This window comes from Lepidochelys kempii, chromosome 1 (genome assembly GCF_965140265.1).
Source record: "Lepidochelys kempii isolate rLepKem1 chromosome 1, rLepKem1.hap2, whole genome shotgun sequence".
Lineage (NCBI taxonomy): Eukaryota > Metazoa > Chordata > Testudines > Cheloniidae > Lepidochelys > Lepidochelys kempii.
This window is the reverse complement of record NC_133256.1, coordinates 226,418,265-226,440,076: the sequence shown is the minus strand read 5'-3', so window position 1 is coordinate 226,440,076 and position 21,812 is coordinate 226,418,265. Positions and strand designations below refer to the sequence as shown.

General features: G+C 42.2%; 1 protein-coding gene across 12 annotated transcripts in view; it reads right to left on the bottom strand.

The window, feature by feature from the left end:
• The window catches only part of PHF21B (PHD finger protein 21B), a 206,940-nt gene that overhangs the window by 60,841 nt on the left and 124,287 nt on the right, over positions 1-21,812 (bottom strand). For 10 of the 12 annotated variants that reach the window (XR_012155497.1, XM_073316272.1, XM_073316281.1 and 7 more), the window contains one exon: positions 12,262-12,582. The exons of the other annotated variants lie outside the window; for them this stretch is intronic. Coding sequence is in view for 9 of the 10 variants with exons in the window: in XM_073316272.1 (XP_073172373.1) it covers positions 12,262-12,582 (321 nt within the window). In the remaining variant the exon portion in view is untranslated. The remainder of the gene's footprint in view (positions 1-12,261; positions 12,583-21,812) is intronic. 12 annotated transcript variants of the gene reach the window in all.

Below are 21,812 nucleotides of genomic sequence, written 5' to 3'. Positions count from 1 at the left end.
GGATGGAAAATGATAAAGTACAGGCAGGGTCTGATCAGAAACAGTCAAATAAAAACGAGTCCCATTCAATTACATTGTGTAATGGCAGACAGCTAAAAGGAGACAAGTTTTTGAAGTGATTATATACCAATGCTAGAAGTCTAAATAATAAAATGGGTGAACTAGGGTGCCTCGTATTAAATGAGGATATTGATATAATAGACATCACAGAAACTTGATGGAATAAGGATAATCAATAATAAGGAATCAGTAATACCAGGGCACAAAATATATCGGAAGGACAGAACAGGTCGTGCTGGTGGGGAAGTGAAATTATATGTGAAAGAAAGTGTAAAATCAAATGAAGTAAAAATAGTAAATGAATCAAACTGTACCATAGAATCTCTATGGATAGAAATTGCATGCACTAATAATACGAATATAGTGGTAGGGATATATTACCAACCACCTGACCAGGATGGTGATAGTCACTGTGAAATGGCTATTAAAAGAAAAAACTCAATAATAATAATAATGGGTATATATTGACTGGGTACATATGTACATATTGACTGGGTACATGTCACGTCAGGATGGGATGCAGAGATAAAGTTTCTTGACACCTTACATGACTGCTTCTTGGAGCTGCTGGTCCTGGAACCCACCAGAGGAGAGGCAATTCTTGATTTAGTCCTAAGTGGAGCACAGGATCAGGTCCAAGAGGTGAATATAGCTGGATCGCTTGGTAATAGTGACCATAATATAATTAAATTTAATATCCCTGTGGCAAGAAAAACACCACAGCAGCCCAACATTGTAGCATTTAATTTCAGAAATGGGAACTACACAAAAATGGGGAGGTTAGTTAAACAGAAATTAAAGGGTACGGTGCCAAAAGTGAAATCTCTGCAAGCTGTGTGGAAACTTTTTAAAGACACCATAATAGAGGCTCAACTTAAATGTATACCCCAAATTAAAAAAACATAGTAAGAGAACCAAAAAGGAGCCAGCGTGGCTAAACAAGAAAGTAAAAGAAGCAGTGAGAGGCAAAAAGGCATTCTTTAAAAAGTGGAAGTTAAATCCTAGTGAGGAAAATAGAAAGGAGCATAAACTCTGGCAAATGAAGTGTAAAAATAAAATTAGGAAGGCCAAAAAAGAATGTGAGGAACAGTTAGCCAAAGACTCAAAACGTAATAGCAATTTTTTTTAAGTACATCAGAAGCAGAAAGCCTGCTAAACAACCGGGGGGCCACTGGACAATAGAGGTGCTAAAGGAGCATTCAAGGACGATAAGGCAATTGCGGAGAAACTAATAGAATTCTTTGCATCGGTCTTCTCAGCTGAGGATGTGAGGGAGATTCCCAAACCTGAGCCATTCTTTTTAGGTGACAGATCTGAGGAACTGTCCCAGATTGAGGTGTCATTAGAGGAGGTTTTGGAACAAATTGATAAATTAAACAGCAATAAGTCACCAGGACCAGATGGTATTCACCTAAGAGTTCTGAAGGAACTCAAAAGTGAAATTGCAGAACTACTAACTGTAGTCTGTAACCTATCATTTAAATCAGCTTCTGTACCAGATGACTGGAGGATAGCTAATGTGACACCAATTTTTAAAAAGGGCTCCAGAGGTGATCCCAGCAATTACAGGCTTGTAAGCCTGACGTCAGTACCGGGCAAACTGGTTGAAACTATAATCAAGAACAATATTGTCAGACATATAGATGAACATAATTTGTCGAGGAAGAGTCAACATGGTTTTAGTAAAGGGAAATCATGTCTCACCAATGTACTAGAATTCTTTGAGGGGGTCAACAAGCATGTGGACCAAGGGGATCCAGTGGATATAGTGTACTTAGATTTCAGAAAGCCTTTGACAAGGTCCCTCACCAAAGGCTCTTACGCAAAGTAAGCTGACATGGGATAAGAGGGAAGGTGCTCTCATGGATTGGTAACTGGTTAAATGTTAGGAAACAAAGGGTAGGTATAAATGGCCAGTTTTCAGAATGGAGAGAGGTAAACAGTGGTGTCCCTCAGGGGTCTGTTCTGGGACCAGTACTATTCAACATATTCATAAATGATCTGGAAAAAGGGGTAAACAGTGAGGTGGCAAAATCTGCAGATGATACAAAATACTAAAGATAGTTAAGACCCAGGCAGACTGCGAAGAGCTACAAAAGGATCTCTCAAAACTGGGTGACTGGGCAACAAAATGGAAGATGAAATTTAATGTTGATAAATGCCAAGTAATACACATTGGAAAGCATAATCCTAACTATACATATACAGTGATGGGGTCTAAATTAGCTGTTACCACTCAAGAAAGAGATCCTGGAGTCATTGTGGATAGTTCGCTGAAAACATCCACTCAATGTGCAGTGGCAGTCAAAAAAAGCAAACAGAATGCTGGGAATAATTAAGAAAGGGATAGATAATAGGACAGAAAATGTCATGTTGCCTCTATATAAATCCATGGTTTGGCCACATCTTGAACACTGTGTGCAGATGTGGTTGCCCCATCTCAAAAAAGATATATTGGAATTGGAAAAGGTTCAGAAAAGGGCAACAAAAATGATTAGGGGTATGGAAAGGCTTCCATATGAGGAGAGATTAATAAGACTGGGACTTTTCATCTTGGAAAAGAGACGGCTAAGGGGAGATATGATTGAGGTCTAAAAAAATCATGACTGGTGTAGAGAAAGTAGATAAAGAAGTGTTCTTTACTACTTCTCATAACACAAGAACTAGGGGTCACCAAATGAAATTAGTAGGCAGCAGGTTTAAAACAAATAAAAGGAAGTATTTCTTCACACAACATACAGTCAACCTGTGGAACTCCTTGCCAGAGAATGTTGTGAAGGCCAAGACCATAACAAGGTTCAAAAAAGAACTAGATAAATTCATGGAGGATAGGTCCATCAATGGCTATTAGCCAGGATGGGCAGAAATGGTGTCCCTAGCCTCTGTTTACCAGAAGCTGGGAATGAGCAACAGAGGATGGATCACTTGATGATTACCTGTTCTGTTCATTCCCTCTGGAGCACCTGGCACTGACCACTGTCAGAAGACAGGATACTGGGCTAGATGGACATTTGGTCTGACCTAGTAGGGCCATTCTTATGTTCTGGACTCTCCATCCTTAGAGGTTTTTAAGGCCTGGTTTGACAAAGCTATGGCTGGAATGATTTAATTGGGATTGGTCCTGCTTGAGCAGGGAGTTGGACTAGATGACCTCCTATGATTCTATGATTGGAATCCAGTCCTGATCAGTACTGACCAGTCATTTTTCCACTGGATACCTGTTGGGTTACTACTATGAAATTATTTCAGTGCCAAAGTCCTGTTCCTAATGGACAATGGTGTCCACATCACAACAAGCACCTTGTGGGCAGTCTCAGCAGATAGAATCAGCATAATCCAACAGACAGGGCACAAGACTGGGATTCATGAGATGTGGCTATGTTGTATGACCTTGGGCAAGTCACTTCACCTGTCAGTGCCTCAGATTCCCCTCCCAGCTTGCCTTCTCTATTTATATTGTAAGCTTGTTGGTGCAGTAACTGTCTCTAACTATGTGTTTTGTATCACCAGCATAATAGGATCCAGAAAAAAAGGATGGTTCCTGTGGTTAGGGTGCTAGCTGGGGACTCAGGAGATCTGGGTTCAATTCCGTGTTGCCCCAAACTTCCTGTGTGACCTCTGCAAGACAACTAGTCTCTCTGTGCTGCTGTGAAACAGGGATATAATAGTAATAGAGTTTGGTAATAATTAATCCCTTAAAGATTGTGAGGTGCTCAGATTCTGTAGTGATGGGTGCCATATAAGTAAACTGTACATTGGCCAAATAACTTAGATAAATCTCAGTTGGAACCTCTAGGTACTTCTGTAATAGAAATAATAAATAATCATAACAGTGTAAAGGGCAAGAAGGCTGAACTACTGGCTTAGGCCAATAGGTGGTAAATTGAGAGAGAACAGAGTGGAGAAGCTTGTGTGGGGGAGAAAGAAACTTATCTCTAGAGCGTTCAATCCACCAACTTTCATCAAATTCATTTTCAAAAAAAGATTAAAATTACTCCCTTCAGACACTGCAAAACCCGAATAACTTCCCCATGATTATGTTATTACTAATCTGTAACGCAACTGGAATGAAGCAGTATAGTTCCCTTTACTGTTGCATTGTTAAAGCAGAAAAATATCACACTCATCTAGGATTATTTTTATTCTGAAGAGTAAGAAAATCACTTATTATCCCTAAACTCTGCTAGATTAAGGAATAATGGTGTGATCCACAAAGGTTCTTATGTACCTGAATCTCGTATTTAGGCTCCACTGCAACCCACCAAACTCCAACTTGGCTGTCTCCTAACCCTATAGGTACCTAAACTCACTCTGGTGCCTAAATTTTATAGCAAAAGTTCTCTAGGCATCTAAATTCTGGCTCTGACCATGCACACTGTTGCCTTACCCTAGGCACCCAGACACCTCTCTCTCATCTAAGTCACAGAGTGATTCACAAACCAAGGGAGACAGGTGTACAGCTGCCTAAATCAAGTGCAGAGGCTCAATCCGGCAGAGGTGCTCAGAGGGCAACTACTGGATTGGCCCCCTCAGGTGAATTCACAGGAAGAGGAGGAGGAGGCTTTCCCTTATAAACTTTAGCCAAGTGGCTAGAGTACTCATCCAAGATATGGGAGACCCCTCATTCAAGGTCCCCTATCCTCCACCTTTCCTGGTTTGAGGATCAGAATCAGACATAGAAATCTTCTTGCTGGCCAAACTCCAAAAGAGGGGCAGGACTTAGCACACACCCCTCTTGTCAGCATCTCCCATGGGCTAGCTTAGGCAGCTGCCTCCTAGCATGCTGGCTTTGTGGATCACATTCTGAGGTGCCTATCTCTCCCCAATCTTAGTATAGGGAACCTAGGCTTTGTGGATCATAGTGTTGTTCCTATGGTTCTCTAGGTGCAACACTCAGGCCTTTTCTACACTACAGGGAAAAGTTGATCGAAGCGATGCAATTTGAGTTACGTGAATAGCATAACTCAAGTTGATGCATCTTAGATCTACTTACTGCGGGGTCCACACTACACGATGTCGATGGGAGATGTTCTCCTGTCGACTCCCCTTACTCTTCTCGATCTGGTGGAGTACAGGAGTCGATGGGTGAGCCATCTGTGGTCGATTAGCGGGTCTTCACTAGACCCACTAAATCGACCGCTGATGCATTGATCGCCGCACTTCGATCCCCAGGTAAGTGTAGACAAGCCCTCAGCATCTCAAACCCTAAGGCAGTGCCTTTTTGGATCTGGGTCTACATGACCCTAGAGAGTAAAGAATGTAGCAGCTGCCACTTTTCACCAAAGTCAAAGTTCACCCTAGGACAATTAAAAATGTAGGCCCCAACCCTGTGAGTAACTGCATACAAAAAACAACTCCTGAGCCCATGTGGAGACCTGTCTAGTCATTGGGGCCTGCCCACATGGAATCGCATGCAGGATTTGGGGCCCTACCAGGAAATGCATGTCTTCCCTTTCTCCTGCCCAAATTCCTCCCCCTACGATGTCCACCTACATTTCAAAGAAACAAAGGACAACTATATGAAGAGTATCCCACTGTGTTGTTATAATCATAAAAATGTCATTTGTGTTACTGTCAAGGTTCCTTCCTGACTCTGAACTCTAGGGTACAGATGTGGGGACCTGCATGAAAAACCCCCAGGCTTACTTTTACCGGCTTAGGTTAAAACTTCCCCATGGTACAAACTATTTTACCTTTTGTCCCTGGACTTTATTGCTGCCACCACCAAGCGTCTAACAAAATATAACAGGGAAAGAGCCCACTTGGAAACGTCTTTCCCCCCAAAATTCCCCCAAGCCCTACACCCTCTTTCCTGGGGAAGGCTTGATAAGAATCCTCACCAATTTGCATAGGTGAACACAGACCTAAACCCTTGGATCTTAAGAACAATGAAAAAAGCAATCAGGTTGTTAAAAGAAGAATTGTTAATTGAAGAAAAAGGAAAAGAATCACCTCTGTAAAATCAGGATGGTAAATACCGTACAGGGTAATCAGATTCAAAACATAGAGAATCCCTCTAGGCAAAACCTTAAGTTACAAAAAGACACAAAAACAGGAATATACATTCCATTCAGCACAACTTATTTTATCAGCCATCCAAACAAAACAGAATCTAACACATATCTAACTAGATTGCTTTACAGGAGTTCTGACCTGCATTCCTGCTCTGGTCCCGGCAAAAGCAACACACAGACAGACAGAGAGAACCCTTTATTTTCCCCCCTCCAGCTTTGAAAGTATCTTATCTCCTCATTGGTCATTTTGGTCAGGTGCCAGTGAGGTTATCTTTAGCTTCTTAACCCTTTACAGGTGAAAGGGTTTTTTCCTCTGGCCAGGAGGGATTTAAAGATGGTTAGCCCTCCCTTTATATTTATGACAGTTACAGTGCAAGATTTTTTACATGATTAGCACATAAACATATTTTCTTAATCTGATTAAATGCTTCTTAGCAGACATTTAGCACCAAAGGATGTTCTTTACAATACCATCAATTTCACTAGTATGCATCAAACAATACACCTAACAGCGTTCGACCAGTATTAAAGCTGATTTAAGAAATAATAACCATTTTAAAAATTACTTCCTATTGCTGAATAAATTATTCTAAAAGTTAACCCACACATAGCAAATGGCTTGCACATGCAGAAGAACTAAGTTCTTCAAGTTTGGTGGCCAAATTTTCAGATAGATGCCACAAACTAACACCTGTAAAGTGTGTATGAACATCCACCTACACAAACACAAGCCCCATTTTTCTGAACAAACTAGGTAACAGTGTGCCTGTCTAAACCCAAAACAAGAATACAATATGACCCAAGGTTGTACCACAAACTAGTGAGAAAAGCATGAAAATTCAAAGTTAAGACAAAGTCAGGTGACGCAGTGTGTTAGTGTATCAGATTTTCACCTCTGGAAAATGGAGTTCAAATTTAGCCTTTGGAAATATCTGACAGTTTGATGGTCTCATTTAATTAAGCTGTGAACAATGATCTGCGTTATATGATTTTAACATGACTGACAGATTCTGCTGAAGAAGAAAAACTCAGAATGGAATAGGAGACTTGCAGGGTCAGGACTAAGACACCTGGTAGATCTACATTGTGAAGATTGCCATGAACTTAAAAGCTGACTTGGTGACTATGTGTGCGTGTGTGTGATAAATTAAGAGGTGTGGGGTAGATCCTTTTATGGACACCCAGCCAGACAGTTAGCTATAAAATCCCTGTTAGTAGCTGTTCTCTACTTGCTTTACCTGTAAAGGGTTAAAAAGTCCATAGATAAAAGGAAGTGAGTGGGCACCTGACCAAAAGAGACAATGGGAAGGCTACAACTTTTTAAAATTAGGAAAAAAATTCCCCTTTGTCTGTCTGTGTTGTTTTCCCGGAGAGCAGAGACAGGGCTGGAACTATGCTGTAAGAGCTTGGGACAGGTACGAAAAATTATCAGATCATACCTAGAAACTACTCATTTGAAACCCCTGATATGTAAGTAGATCAGGAAATGTCCAGGACAGTGGTTCCCAAACTTGTTCCACTTGAACCACTGGTCTAGGAAGACGGGATTAGGTTTATCTCTTTTATTTCTTTATGGTTTGTGGACTCCTCTGTGCTAACCCCAGGTGCTTTTGTTTTGCTTGTAACCTTTAAGCTGGGCCTCAAGAAAGCTGTTCTTGATTCTTAATTTTTGTACTTGCTCTTTTTAGATCTAGCAATAGCCTGAGTTTTCAGATGTATTTTTTTCTTTTCTTTTTTTTAAATAAAATGTACCTTTTATAAGAATCAGATTGGGGTTTTGTGTTTTAAGAGGTTTGGGCATATGTTGTTTAATTAGCTGATTGCAACAGCTGATTTCCTTTGTTTTCTTTCTCAGCTCTTCCCTGGGGGGAGGGGAGGTGAAAGGTCTTGAGGGTACCCCACAGGAAGGAATTCCCAAGTGCGCCTTCCTGGGCCCTCAAAGGGGTTTTTGCACTTGGGTGGTGGCAGCACCTACCCATCCAAAGTTAGAGAAAAGCTGTAACCTTGGGAGTTTAATACAAGTATGGAGTGGCCAGTATTGATTTTTAGAATCCTTGCGGGCCCCCACCTTCTGCACTCAAAGTGCCAGAGTGGGGAATCAGCCATGACAGTGTGTCAGCAATTGTGTTTGTAGGCACTAATACTGTGTGGAGGGATGGGGTCTATTAGCTTGCTGGGATGTTTTCTAAGCATTGTGCAGAGTGGTGGGGGCAGAGTCCCACCCTGTGAGCAGCCTTAGACTGGGACTGCTGTGAAGAGCCATCCCCTTAGGGCAGCGGCTGAATGTTCCTGCAGCCAACTTCTCTAATTCTCGATATCCTTGTGAGTTACTTATGTGCATGGGGGGCACACAGCATATATTACCAGGGCAAGAGCTAATTCTGGCAGCAAAGGGGTTTAATGACGGGGCTACTCAGAAGACCTTTCCCCACACCTCTCTCAGTGGCTCTTAAGAAATGGCTAGGTGATTTGTCCAATTGTATTTTTCCCTCCCTCCACTTGCAGCACTTGCGATCCCAAGAGCTGTCTGCTCCTCCTGTTCTCCCATCAACCAAGAGTTTTTATGCTTCTCCCACATTAGCTGCTGAGATCCCCTCTGGCCTAAAACCTGGCTGTTTAGAGGAGATTGCAAAGGAGGAATTTTCTCTTACTTGATGGGACACTATCAGCTTTCTATCTACTGTGCCTCATGCCTGATCAGCAAAGTAAGCCCAGCCCCTACTTTCAATCCAAAAGTGGAGGCAAGATTAGGAAACAGAAATAAAATGAATAAATTGAGGGGCTTACTCTAAAATCTGTTAATCTATGATACTTATATGGCCCCCCATTGCTTTGGAATAAATTGTATACTAAATCTCTAGTCTAAAGAATCTTTTAAAGGTTATTGTGCACATATTTATCTAGACCGTTTTAAGTAGATTTTGTTTCTCTGACAATCAATAATGTCTCTAAATCACTTTAAAATATATTGGGAAAACCAGGGCCTATGATGGAAGTGCTGACACATGGCAGTACAAACAGACATGTTATAATGAACGTACTTATATTTAATCCTATCTATATTTAAAAATTGCATATCTAGGTTGAAAGGGGTCCCCTTATCGTTTTATGCCCATTTTTTCTGCTGAGTTTCATTTACCATTTCATCCCCTTTAGATACCACTCAAGATGACCATGCATGCATGCTGATCCCCTTAAATGATTTCCAGCAGAAACCAATGTTCAGAAACTCATAACATTATATTTCATGCCCTTGCCCTTTCCCATACTTTGCAGACACAGAGGGAAAAACTGCACTATGCCAGTAATCTCATTTACTGCTATCAGCTTGCCTCCCTAACCCAGGCAGCAGAAGGCTGTCATTATACCCCATCTCACAATCTTTGTACATTTCAAAAGAAAATCTGCTTTTCAGAGCCATTAAAAAAAGGAAGCAGTCATTGGTTACTCTACCAATAGTGACACCCTCAAGTGAGGCTCTAACATTGGTAACTAAGGTGTGTGTTATTGCTATTGATCTAAAATTCCTACTCTGGAACAGAATCAAAATTTCTGCATGTAAAACAAGAATAGACCTTTTTCTAGGTTTTTTTGACTGGAGAAAAAAAGAATCATAGAACAATTTAATTCTGTTAGAGAAGTAGCAATCATTCACACTAACCAAGGTCCAAAGGTAACTTACATTTTTATATATTCATTTTTAATATTTGTAACTATTCTTATTCATGCCTGTCAACTATATTTTATTCAAAGGGATGTAAATACTACAGTATTAAGTGTATCTCCTGAGTGCTACACGGCCTTGCTATTGTATAGCTTTCTATTACTGTAAATTTTTGACAAATCAGAAATGCAGAATCATAAAATTAAAGTTGTAAGAAACTTTGCACAGTGAAGGCCATTTAGCAAGAGCTCAAACACAGTGAAGCAAATGCAAGTCCCAAATGTAGGGCAATGTTCCCATTGCTATTCTGGTTACAGCAAACCTCAGCTTGAAATGAAATTGTTCTAGAAAGAAAAATAAATAACTATGGGACAAATACTGGTTTGGAAGATCATAGAGCAAGTGAACACTCCCTGTCAGCACAGAACAGAGATTCCTCTGCACAGGGAAACACAATGGGATCTGGTATGGAAGATGGGCAGGGCCAACCTTCCCTTTGAAGGGGGATGCAGGCAGCCCTGGGGTTATTGCAGCTGCTACAAGTCTTACCAGGAAAGATTCTTCCCTTCTAAGAACCCTAGGTCCTGCCAGAGGCGACCAGTTCACAAGCCCACTACTCAAAGGCTACGTCTACATTTATGGCCATGTGTAGAGTGTTTATACCCTGCTAGCATGGGTATAAATGGCAGTTGTAGAGAGCGAGACACAGTTTAGGCAAGTAGAGTGCCCTACACACGTGACCCTGCAGGCTCTCTATGACCAAACAGTGCCTCTCACATCTACACTGCTACTTATAGCAGTGAAGGGTCCTGCTGACTCCTATCTCCAGAAACCTTTCCCTGGTGAAGTGAAAGTCTCCAGCAGCAGGTAAGGGCTCTCGCAGTGGGGAGCAGCCAGACCCTTTCCCTGCTGCCAGAGCCTGTTAACTCTATTAAAGTCAATGATGTTGTACAACAATAAACAAGGGAAGGATTTAGTTCCCAAGGTGGACTGACATGCTCTCCCATTTGCTAATCAGTGAGTTAACTCAACTGGGTTTGTTGTCTTTCAATATGCGAAGTGATGGGCATTCTCTCCACAGGATTTGGAGTGATGCTCCACAGCCCATAGACTTCAGAGAGTTTCAGACTTTCCAGCATCACTTTTGTTTTACACATGCCTTCAATTATAGTTTGACTCTCGAAGGTATCTCCTCTAGTTCACATTTTATTCTTCTCTCACCCTGGTAAGAGACTCTAAGGGTAGCCTTTGCAGGGACTGTAATGGGTAAGGAGAGGTCAGGGTATGGGAATAGACATTCCTGATAACCTCTTTTGTGCAGAAAGGAATTTTGTAGCTGCAGACCCCACTGCTCTCCCACTCTTCACATGGACTGACTGGGTCCTCACTCTAGCCTGGAGTCTGTTGAATTAGACTTATAAGTGCGAGGGGTAATAACTCACATCCTTATCTCACCAGGTTTAAAGCACAGACTTTGCATTTACTGTTTTTCTCTTATCTGAGGCTTTGTTAGTGTCATTTCACCCTGTTTTGATATGCTTTTATTGGCGTAAGAATTCCCACCATGTGGTTTGTTTGGTTTTTGGATGTGAGGATGCTTCTAGTGACCAGGCCAGGTTTCTCTCTTGTTCTGCAAACTCTTCGTTAACATCTGTGCAATGTTTCAATTAAATGAGCACTATGGGAAAACCTACCAACTGCCCTGAGAGTACAACAAACAGCTTGGCAGCATGTCAGCTCATATACATTTTGTTTCTGCTTGTTTCTCACCTGAACCTTGCTAGATAGAAGAACCACACTGTCACACCAGAAAGGTGAAACACTTGTGCCATGAGGGACAATCACATCAGTTCCTCAGAAGGCTCCATCTCTCCCTGTCTCTGTTCAGGCTGAACAGGCACACAGAGTAGCCGAGCACCACCACATCTCTTAAAATTAATTATTTTTAAAAATCTGTTTCCTTACACATGAAAAAAGTGCCAGGGAGGACAAACAAACTGGAGAAAACAAATTTAAAATGGAAACAACAGTAATTTAGGGTTTGACCTGCACCGTACTCCCGCTGGCCTCTGCGGTCCAGCTCAGCCCAGGCAGCACTACCTTCCTCCACCATGGTTCTGTTCCCCAGGTCATACTAGCCCGCAGGTGTTCTCCTCATCTCAGACCAGTCAGACAGCCCCTCTCCCTGCACTTCAGACCAGCCGCTGCAGCGCCCTGCTATGCTCCCTCTCCTCCTCCCATTACCCACACTGTGACAGACCAGCCCTACTCTCTCAGCAGCACTCCCCACTTCAGGGCCCCCTTCCAACGCCGCACACCTCTCGCGGCCTCCCCCCTGCCCTCCCCGGCCAGCAGGATTACGCGGCCGCGCCCTCCTCCCGCCCCCCAGTCAGAGCCCCCAGTGCGGCTGCAGCCCCGCCCCTGGCCCCGCGCCCCGCCCCGCCCCGCGGACTCGGCGGAGGCAGCCGGCTGAGCCCGCCGCTGGCAGAGCGCGGCGCAGCGGGGGCTGCCTGCGACTCCTACCTGGGAGCGGGAGCCGAGCTCGGGCGCTCTCCGGGCGGTCACCAGCTTGGCCGTGGTCTGCAGGTTGATGGGGGCGCTCTGCGGGGGCTCCACGCCGGCCGCGCTGCAGCCCAGCCCCCCGTTGATGTGCGCGGTCACCATCGCGATGGGCGCCTTGGCCGGCAGGACGGAGATGGCCAGGCTCTGGCTCTGGCTCTGGCTCTGGCTGCCGCCGCCGGCGGGCGCTCTGAGAAGCGCAGGGACCCCGCCGCCGGGCTTGGTGTTTCCGCTGCCCCCGCTTCCCACCAGCACCGCCGCGGGGCAGCTCCGCACCGCCAGCTTCTGCCACAGGGAGAAGGAGAGAGAGAAGCGCGAGCGTCACCACCGGCCCTGACCCCGCAGCGGCACAATCCCCGGCCCCCCGGCCCCCGGCCCGGCCCGGGGCGGAGAGGAGAGGAGCCGAGGGGCGCCTTGGCACCGCCGCGAGCGCATGGCAACGTCTGCAGCCAGCCCGGCTCTGCCCGGGCGCTGCGGCAGCAGCCCAGAGGCGGCACTGCCCCCTCCCGACGGAGCCCTGACCCGGAGCAGCCCTGCCTGCCACTGCCGCCTGCTCCAGCCGGGGGCGCCCCACCGAGAGCCTGGCTGCCTGTGCCTTCTGCCTCCGGGCTACCTCATGCTCCCGGAGCCGGGCTGTGCACCAGGAGAGAACAGAGACGCAGAGCCAGCGGCTACCAGCGCTGGCATTTCTGAAAGGATGAAGGCGAGCTGGCCAGATCTTTAGCATCATTCTCTTCCCCCTCCCCAGGTTGCTGTTAACAACGCGCTGGCTTAGTGTAGATTTTTATTTGTCTGATCAAATTCTTTACCTGTTAAAGTGGATTTTTACGGGTGGGTTTGTTTGTCTGGGGGGAATAGGGGAGAGAGTTGCTTAATTCTTTCTAACAAATGTATTTGAGCATAAGCTTTCATAAGCTACAGCTCACTTCATCAGATGCATCGCTGTAGCTCCCGAAAACTTATGCGCAAATAAATTGGTTAGTCTCTAAGGTGCCACAAGTACTCCTTTTCTTTTTGCGGATACAGACTAACACGGCTGCTACTCTGAAACCTGTCTTAATTCCTCCTGAATCACCTTCTGAAGGGGTTTTGGTTGTGCAGTTCGACAACACCGAGCACAAGGTCCGTGACTAGTGGCCACATCACTACACGTGATAAATAATAATTGATAAAAAGATTTCAGAGCAGGCTAGCCAGTATTTTCAAACTGTCATCTTTCATTACACTGCAAACCACATTACATCTTCCAGTCTCACCCTACACTTTTTAGTTTCCCAATTCTTCAGATTTCCTCTAGGATTTACACATTTTACTTTTCTATATCTTGTCACCGCATTTTTTAAATGTGCATTTTCTTTAAGATTTTTTAAAATAACTTACATTATTTTTCAAGCTATTGGGGTCATGCATTCTAATGAAAGCCAAAAAACCTGTTACTTTTTAAGGCATATAAAAATGTCACAGTTGTCAAAAGATATTAATATTGCTGAGACCTTATAAATAGCTATTTTCTTTTGGATCAGGTTGTCTTCTACTATTCCATGTTATGCTGACATGCTCATGCCTTTATAGTTGCCAAAGTACTGGATACAAGAGACTCGTGTCAAACCTGTTTTCATCTTTATCTCATTTTAGCTGTATTAAACATAATCACTCATATTCAGAGTAAGATACAGCTTTCTGACTAAGATTGCAGCTTTGCAGTAATATTGTTTCATTTTATATCATATGTGATATATCATGAAAAGCTCATAATGGAGACCATGGGCAAAATTCTGCTTTCAGTTACAACAATATAAATCTGTTACTTAGAAATAAATAGAGGTGGGGGGGGAGGTGAAATCCTCACTCTATTCAATTCAATTCACAGCTGCTTGTGTGTCCATGTGCCATTCACTTTAATGGGGCCAGGATTTCCAGTAGTGTAAGTGAGAGCAGCATACGTCCCCTGCATCTACATTTTACTTGTCTGTCATATTTATAACTGGATTTTAATGTCTACCCTAAGAAGTTCCCAATATTTAGATTGCCAGGATGGGAAACTTCACATCACAGAAATGTACAAATATGCTGTTCTGCTACATACTTTCACGATAAGCATATGGACATTCATTGTTTTCCTCATATAACGTTTAAAAAGGTACCAGAATACTTTAAATTTTCTCTGACTCAATTCAACAGAACAAGCAAAACTGAAGATATGCAGTATTTGGAACAACAGTGGAAACAAAAGCAAGTTAAGAAGCAAGCAGGATACTTTCCTTACACAGTTTAATACTCAATAATTGCTTTTCAACTTGCTGCAAAGGGGAAGAATAGAGACAATACAAAGCAGAAATTGTGTACAATTAAAATGTTTAGCTGTTCCTTGATTCACATTAATATCAGCCTTATTTTCCATGGTGATCCACACATCCCACTGAGAGACATATTAATAATAGTTTCTTTCTGACACTATTTTCATAATAAACTGATGAAAATGCCTATTTGTATATCTGCACCAGAAATAGCTGAAACATGATTAGTTTTGTTGTTTGTTTTAAATTCTAACTCAGAGCAAACATTAAGTGGTTCTTATGGTTGACCCCTCTGAATTTTTCCTTGTTAAAGGGATATTTGTATTCCCCTTTAAGGATAAGTTTTGACTTCTATCCTTAAGAAACGTAAATGCAGAGAAGAATGTTGCCACTATATTAAACCTGAAATAACCAACCAACTTATTCCAAATACTTCCACTAAGTGGACAAAACAATACTTCTTATGATGAATATACTGAAATTATTTGTTTAAAAAGGCATGAATTTTAGAAGCTAGATGTGGAAACATATCTGAGTGGTAGATATTGAAAGATTAGTTTCAGAAAGCTAAACTCACCTGTTTGGAAGAGGTGACATTTTTCATTTGTGTCTGATTGAATTGTTCCATGGAAAATGCATCTAATAACACTAAAACATCTCACTTAGATTCTTTTGGTAAAAGAATAGAAACTATATGTTTTTTCTTTTTTAAAGAACCTTTTTTTTAAATGTTATATCCCAGGAAGTGCTGATAAAGGCATCTTGGCAGAAACAATAGAGTGTAGTATGAGAGGTTAAAAAAATCCCCAACAAAACCTACATTTGCTGTATTATATTTCTGCCAAATTAATTAAGAATATTCTTGTTTCTAAAAGACACAATATCTCCATTTTGGGAATCAGTCAGCATAACATATTCTCTGACACTTTTGGAATGATGAATAATAAGAATCTAAGCATGCTTTGGGCATAACAGTCAAAAACATGTACGGTCATAATAGGGGAGCCAAAAAAAATATTGGCTCTAAATGCTGGAAAGCAGCACACTGCTTCTCATCTACACATATCAGTCCCCACAATACACCAGTTTTGAAGCAGCGCCTTTTCAATAGCAGCACAACTTTCATTTTCACTGCAGGATGCCAGAGGCAAACTGGAGTTTGAGATATGTATGCCAGTCACATGCAAACACACTTCAGTGTGCTGGAAAGCTGCTGCTTGTTTATGATTTTCTGTATTCTGCATGGCAGATTCCTCCTCTTAGATTTCAACTATACAAAGCAGTGCTAATATTTTTTTCCCAAATGTATCAAAATAGCTTTACCCTATTGTTTGTTTTTAAATGCAAAAAATTGTGTTCCACACAGGTCTGTGCTCACAAAGGTTTGTAGGATGTGGGGGAAACAGGAATGCAAGAGTTTTACTCTCATTTCAGGACATTTGGAATAAGTGAGGCTCCTACCTGCTACTCAGATGCTAATTATTAAACAGATTGCTGAGTTTCATATTAAAGAAAAGGGAATAGGGGTTTGAAGAATGCTGCTTTCAGAAGCCACAGGCAAAAGCAAATAGCTATTGTGTCTCAGTACAGATGCTGGAACAAACATGCACCGACACCCGCATTGGGGAGTTGATATTACCATTCACTGTAAGTTAAGGTTTCAGTTTCTCCACTTTTACTCTGTTGTAGTTTACATCATTTTTTGGTAACCTTACAAGGTCTGATGTGCCGTGTATATCAATAGTAATCCACACATGTACCTATGCAGATTGTTAAGTAAGAATGTGATCAAATTCTAAAACATATACTCTGCTACTGATTATCTTCCCCTGTGGCAGTGACTTTAAACTGATACAACAAGCCTGCCAACAAACCTTCATGTTTCCAAACTAAGATGTGACCTGTATAAAAGGGACTTAGAATTCACTGCCCATTGCTGTCTATATTGTAACCACTTCTGCTTTAGATGTAGACTTTGTTCCAGTAATCCTTCCAGAATGATATTGTCTGACAATGCACTTTTGCTATGAAAAATTGCAATTGTTTCCAGAGCAACATCTATTATTTTCCTGAGCTGGCCTAGAAGGAAAAATGTTGTGTATGAGAGTTTGTCCAGCTCTCAGAAGAATGGTAACCTATTATAAAACCAAAGCGAAGGCCTACCAATTAATAATTTAATATTTGTCACAAACCTAAGGCACTGCATGTGAGATAGCTGAATAGAGATTCCCTCAGAGAGGAGGGTCTTGACCTCTGTTAATTTACTCAGTTCTCACAATAAAACTCAGTTGAACAATTGACTCTTTAATATTCTAACAGTGACAGACCACAAGCACATGCTTATTCTGGCAATAACCACAGTATATGGAATGTTTCAAGATTTGTGGTTTTGGTAACAGTATGCATTTTCATATGCTTTTCAATGTGTTTCCAGTTGCCATTTTTGATACCCAGCTGTGAGCAATGACCCTTATTCATTTGGGCCTTGATCTGCAAACACTTATGATCCTACATAACTTTACGCAAAGAAGTAGCCCTAGGGTATGTCTACATTACGAAATTAGGTCGAATTTATAGAAGTCATTTTTTTTAGAAATCGGTTTTACATATTCGAGTGTGTGTGTCCCCACAGAAAATGCTCTAAGTGCATTAACTCGGCGGAGTGCTTCCACAGTACCGAGGCAAGCGTTGACTTCTGGAGTGTTGCACTGTGGGTAACTATCCCACAGTTCCTGCAGTCTCCGCTGCCCATTGGAATTCTGGGTTGAGATCCCAATGCCTGATGGGGCTAAAACATTGTCGCGGGTGGTTCTGGGTACATATCGTCAGGCCCCTCTTCCCTCCCTCCCTCCGTGAAAGAAAGGGCAGACAATCGTTTTGCGCCTTTTTTCTTGAGTTACCTGTGCAGACGCCATATCACGGCAAGCATGGAGCCCGCTCAGGTAACCGTCACCGTAAGTCTCCTGAGTGCTGGCAGACGTAGTACTACATTGCTACACAACAGCAGCAACCCCTTGCCTTGTGGCAGCAGACGGTACAGAAGGACTGGTAGCCGTCATCGTCATGTCCGAGATGCTCCTGGTCGCCTCTGTGAGGTCGATCAGGAACACCTGGGCAGACATGGGCGCAGGGACTAAATTTGGAGTGACTCCATCAGGTCATTTTCTTTAGTCCTGCAGTCAGTCCTATTGAACCATCTTATGGTGAGCAGGCAGGCGATACGGATTGCTAGCAGTCCTATTGTACCATCTTCTGCCGAGTAGCCATGAGATGTGGATAGCATGCAGTCCTTCTGCACCATCTGCTGCCAGTCAAAGATGTAAAAGATACATGGAGTGTATCAAAACAAGAAATAGACCAGATTTGTTTTGTACTCATTTGCAAACCCTGCCCCCCATCTAGGGGACTCATTCCTCTAGGTCACACTTCAGTCACTCACAGAGAAGGTGCAGCGAGGTAAATCTAGCCATGTATCAATCAGAGGCCAGACCAGCCTGCTTGTTCCAATGAAAACAATAACTTAGGTGCACCATTTCTTATTGGAACCCTCCCTGAAGTCCTGCCTGAAATACTCCTTGATGTAAAGCCACCCCCTTTGTTGATTTTAACTCCCTGTAAGCCAACCCTGTAAGCCATGTTGTCAGTCGCCCCTCCCTGCGTCAGAGCAACGGCAGACAATCGTGCATCTGAGTTGAGAGTGCAGTCACAATGGAGCACTCTGGGATAGCTCCCGGAGGTCAATACCGTCGAATTGTGTCCACAGTACCCCAAATTCGACGTGGCAAGGCCGATTTAAGCACTAATCCACTTGTCAGGGGGTGGAGTAAGGAAATCGATTTTAAGAGCCCTTTAATTCAAAATAAAGGGCTTCATCGTGTGGACGGGTACAGATTTACATTGACTTAACGCTGCTAAATTCGACCTAAAGTCCTAGTGTAGACCAGAGCCTAGAGAAGTGAATAGGGCTACTCCCATGAATAGATGTACACATCTATGCAAGTATTTGCAGGAGTAGGGCCTTAGGTGGGATGGATGATGTGCTACCAATATTTCAACAAAGGGCTCCCATAAAAATATATCCTCTGTGCCTGTGAACAACCCCAAATACCAAGGGCTGCTGTCCTCACAGAGTGGAAGGGTGAGGAACTGAAGAATCTATTTGGTTTCCCCATTATTAAAAATGCTCTGTCATATCCATAACTTTGATGGGAACATTTTACACTCTGTTCCTGAACCATAGTTTATTGATAATATATCACTATGTCCAATCTCTGTAATTTGAACTGGGGTAATGGCATTTGTAGGTGAGTCTGGGATAGCCTCTCCTTCCCATTTGATTTTTTAAACAACCTGCCATTTTGGTGCAATCTGGTTCATTCTAAAGGGGTGGGGGGGAATTGCACTACAGAAGTATTTTTAATGAACCCCAAGGATAGGTCATCACTGGGAGGGATGATTTAACAGCATCCAGAAAGTGAGGGTGAACTCCATCAGAGGCAGGAGATCATCCAACCTTCCCTTTAATTTGGTGTTGCAATTTTACCAAGGGGCCCCAGGGAGCCCACTCCAGCACATCACCACCAAGGACTTAACACTCTTTCTGCTTACTGATCCACAAAGCAAGAGCCAATCGCAGCCCTCTCAAGTGTGCCATGATAGAGACTGAAGAGCATAAGGGAGACAAATATGAGGCAGAAAGAACTATGGATAGAGAGATAAAGAGATAGATACTTAAGAAAGCAGTAGTGACTTCACTGCTGCTTGGAATTGTCTCCTGGCTCCTAGCATTCATCAGCAGGAAAAAGAAAAATCTGATGAGAACTTGAATATAGATCAAAAAACAACCTGACAGAACTGTCATAGGGTATGGAAAGCAGGAATAAACTTTTAGAGCCGTGACAGATCCTTGGTCAAACAAGAACTGCCCTTTGGAGAAAACAGATCAGGAAGGTACAACGGAAGGAAGGTTTGTGTGTTGAGTCACAAAGTATGGTCGCTACTGAAAAAAAGGTCTCCTTTTGTGTGTTGTTTTCTCCCCCTCCCCTTTTTTTGACAACTTACTGCCTGCCTGTCATTAGAAATAAGAATCCATTCATTTTTTCTATCAGATCTCTGCTAATTAGCCATCACTACAGCAGGGCACAAGGATTTACATTCAAAGCAAAAACCCGTTCTAATCAAAACTGTAGCAAACTGGGTTTTTGTTTGACGTTAACCTGAAAGTCAGTTATTGTACCACTGATGTACATACCATATTACCAGCTGAGTGCTTTCAGCATCCCTCTATCAGTGTGCAACATTTAATCGGCACAAGGATCCAATCAGCACAGTAGAGGGGAATCTAGTGTGTCTATTAATTTACTTTCAGATGAAAAGCAGTAAAGCAGGTCAGAAACATATAACCTTCCTCCCCTCCCTTCCCCAAACACAGAACACCAGAAGCGTTTCGGGGTGGGGGAGGGAATGGAAGCCATTCTATATGACTCCAGATTGGAGATCTCGAAGGAAATTAGTCATTCCTGCCAAAGGATGACAAAATGCTGCCTGGAGTAGAGGAGCAGGGACTCCCTCCACAAAAATAATCAATTAATTAAAATGGCTCACTATTTCTGAGTCTTCTCTTCTTAAACTAAAGAGGTTGTAAAACCTTTTTTTCCAGCATGTCTTTAATTAAGAGAGACAACAAACACCCAACAAATAATGAATGAGCCTTTGTATTTAGGTATAATGGCTCTCTATGCTCTGACTAGCTCTGATCTGTGTTAAGATACTCTCCAGTAAAGCTCTTCGTTAGGAATAAAAATCTGTTTTATAAGTATTACAAAGCACTTTTACACATCAGTAATTTTTATATATTGCAGAAGTATATTGCCATGTACAGAAACTAAACGTCGTATACTACCAAATTTACTTTTAATCTCTCAATGAGAAAGACATTTCTCAGAGTTTTTTTTTTAAATGTGGACTATGTAGCACCTAATCTGAAACCATAAATAAAGGAAAAAAATGTCATTAATGATCATTTCTAATGTAAACTTTAAATGAATGAACCTAATGCTGTCGCAAATGAAACCTAAGTGCAAAGGCACTGTAATGGGTAATAATTAAAATCACCAGAAAAACTAGCCCTTATGTCAATCTGATACAACTAAAACTCTCAAAATGGCTAGTTTCCAGCAGAGGTTGGGAATGAAGAATTAGCACGTCTACGTGAAGAGAGAATTTTCAACAGTGGTAAATATTCTAATAACAGTAACAGTGGGATTGTAAAAGCATAAATTCACTTAAATGCAATTATCCTTTAATTTCTATAACCATTACACAGCCTGCTGGGTAAAAAATAAAATAAAAATGTACTTCCCACTGAATTGCTAACTGGCAATTCACTCATCAGAGCTTCAAATTATCTGCTTAGTGACTTGTAAAAAGCACTTTTTAACAAATAAGGAGTGAGGATGATATTTAATGAGAAACGTCAAACTCATATTATGGAACGTTCTAGAATTATCTCTGCATTTTAGAGGGGAGGAGGAGGGGCAGCTGGATTTTTTTTTTTTAATAACCTCACAAATAATCCCTCCTCCTGTCTCTCTCTCAAACCATGTCAATGATCAAGGAAATGAGAACAAGGCGCTTGATTCACAGCTGACTCTCTGTTCTTGTTACATCAGATCAAGAAAGAGCAATCTAACAGAGGCGCCTATTTCTGCAGGGGAAACAAATCTACAAGCTGGCATTTTGTCTCTTACTCCTATTAATTACCTATTTTTTTCCTGTCAGAAACAGATCTTTTGTAACTTGCAATCCAGACTAACCAAAATATAATCTATATACACTCACACACATATGTGTAAGCCTATACTAAAAATCTTCATTGAGGGTGATGGACTGATTTGGATTTTATTTGATGAACAGATCACTATTCTTTCCCTTAATCGCAGCAAAAAAAAACTTTAGTACAGTGAAAATATTAAGATAAGGCCTGATCTAAAGCCCACTGATGCTAATAATAACCCTTCAGTTGACTTCAGTGGTTGGATCAGTCCCATAGTGAAGACTAGTGAGACATACTATATCTAGTGTGCAAATCTATGAAATGCTTTAAAATGTTTCCTTCTTTTAAGCCCTAATTTACAGAAAAGCAAACTTTAGCTTGAGCTCATTAATATACATCTGCATGCATACAGGCATTCTCCCTCAACAGCCCCTGTGGTGTTT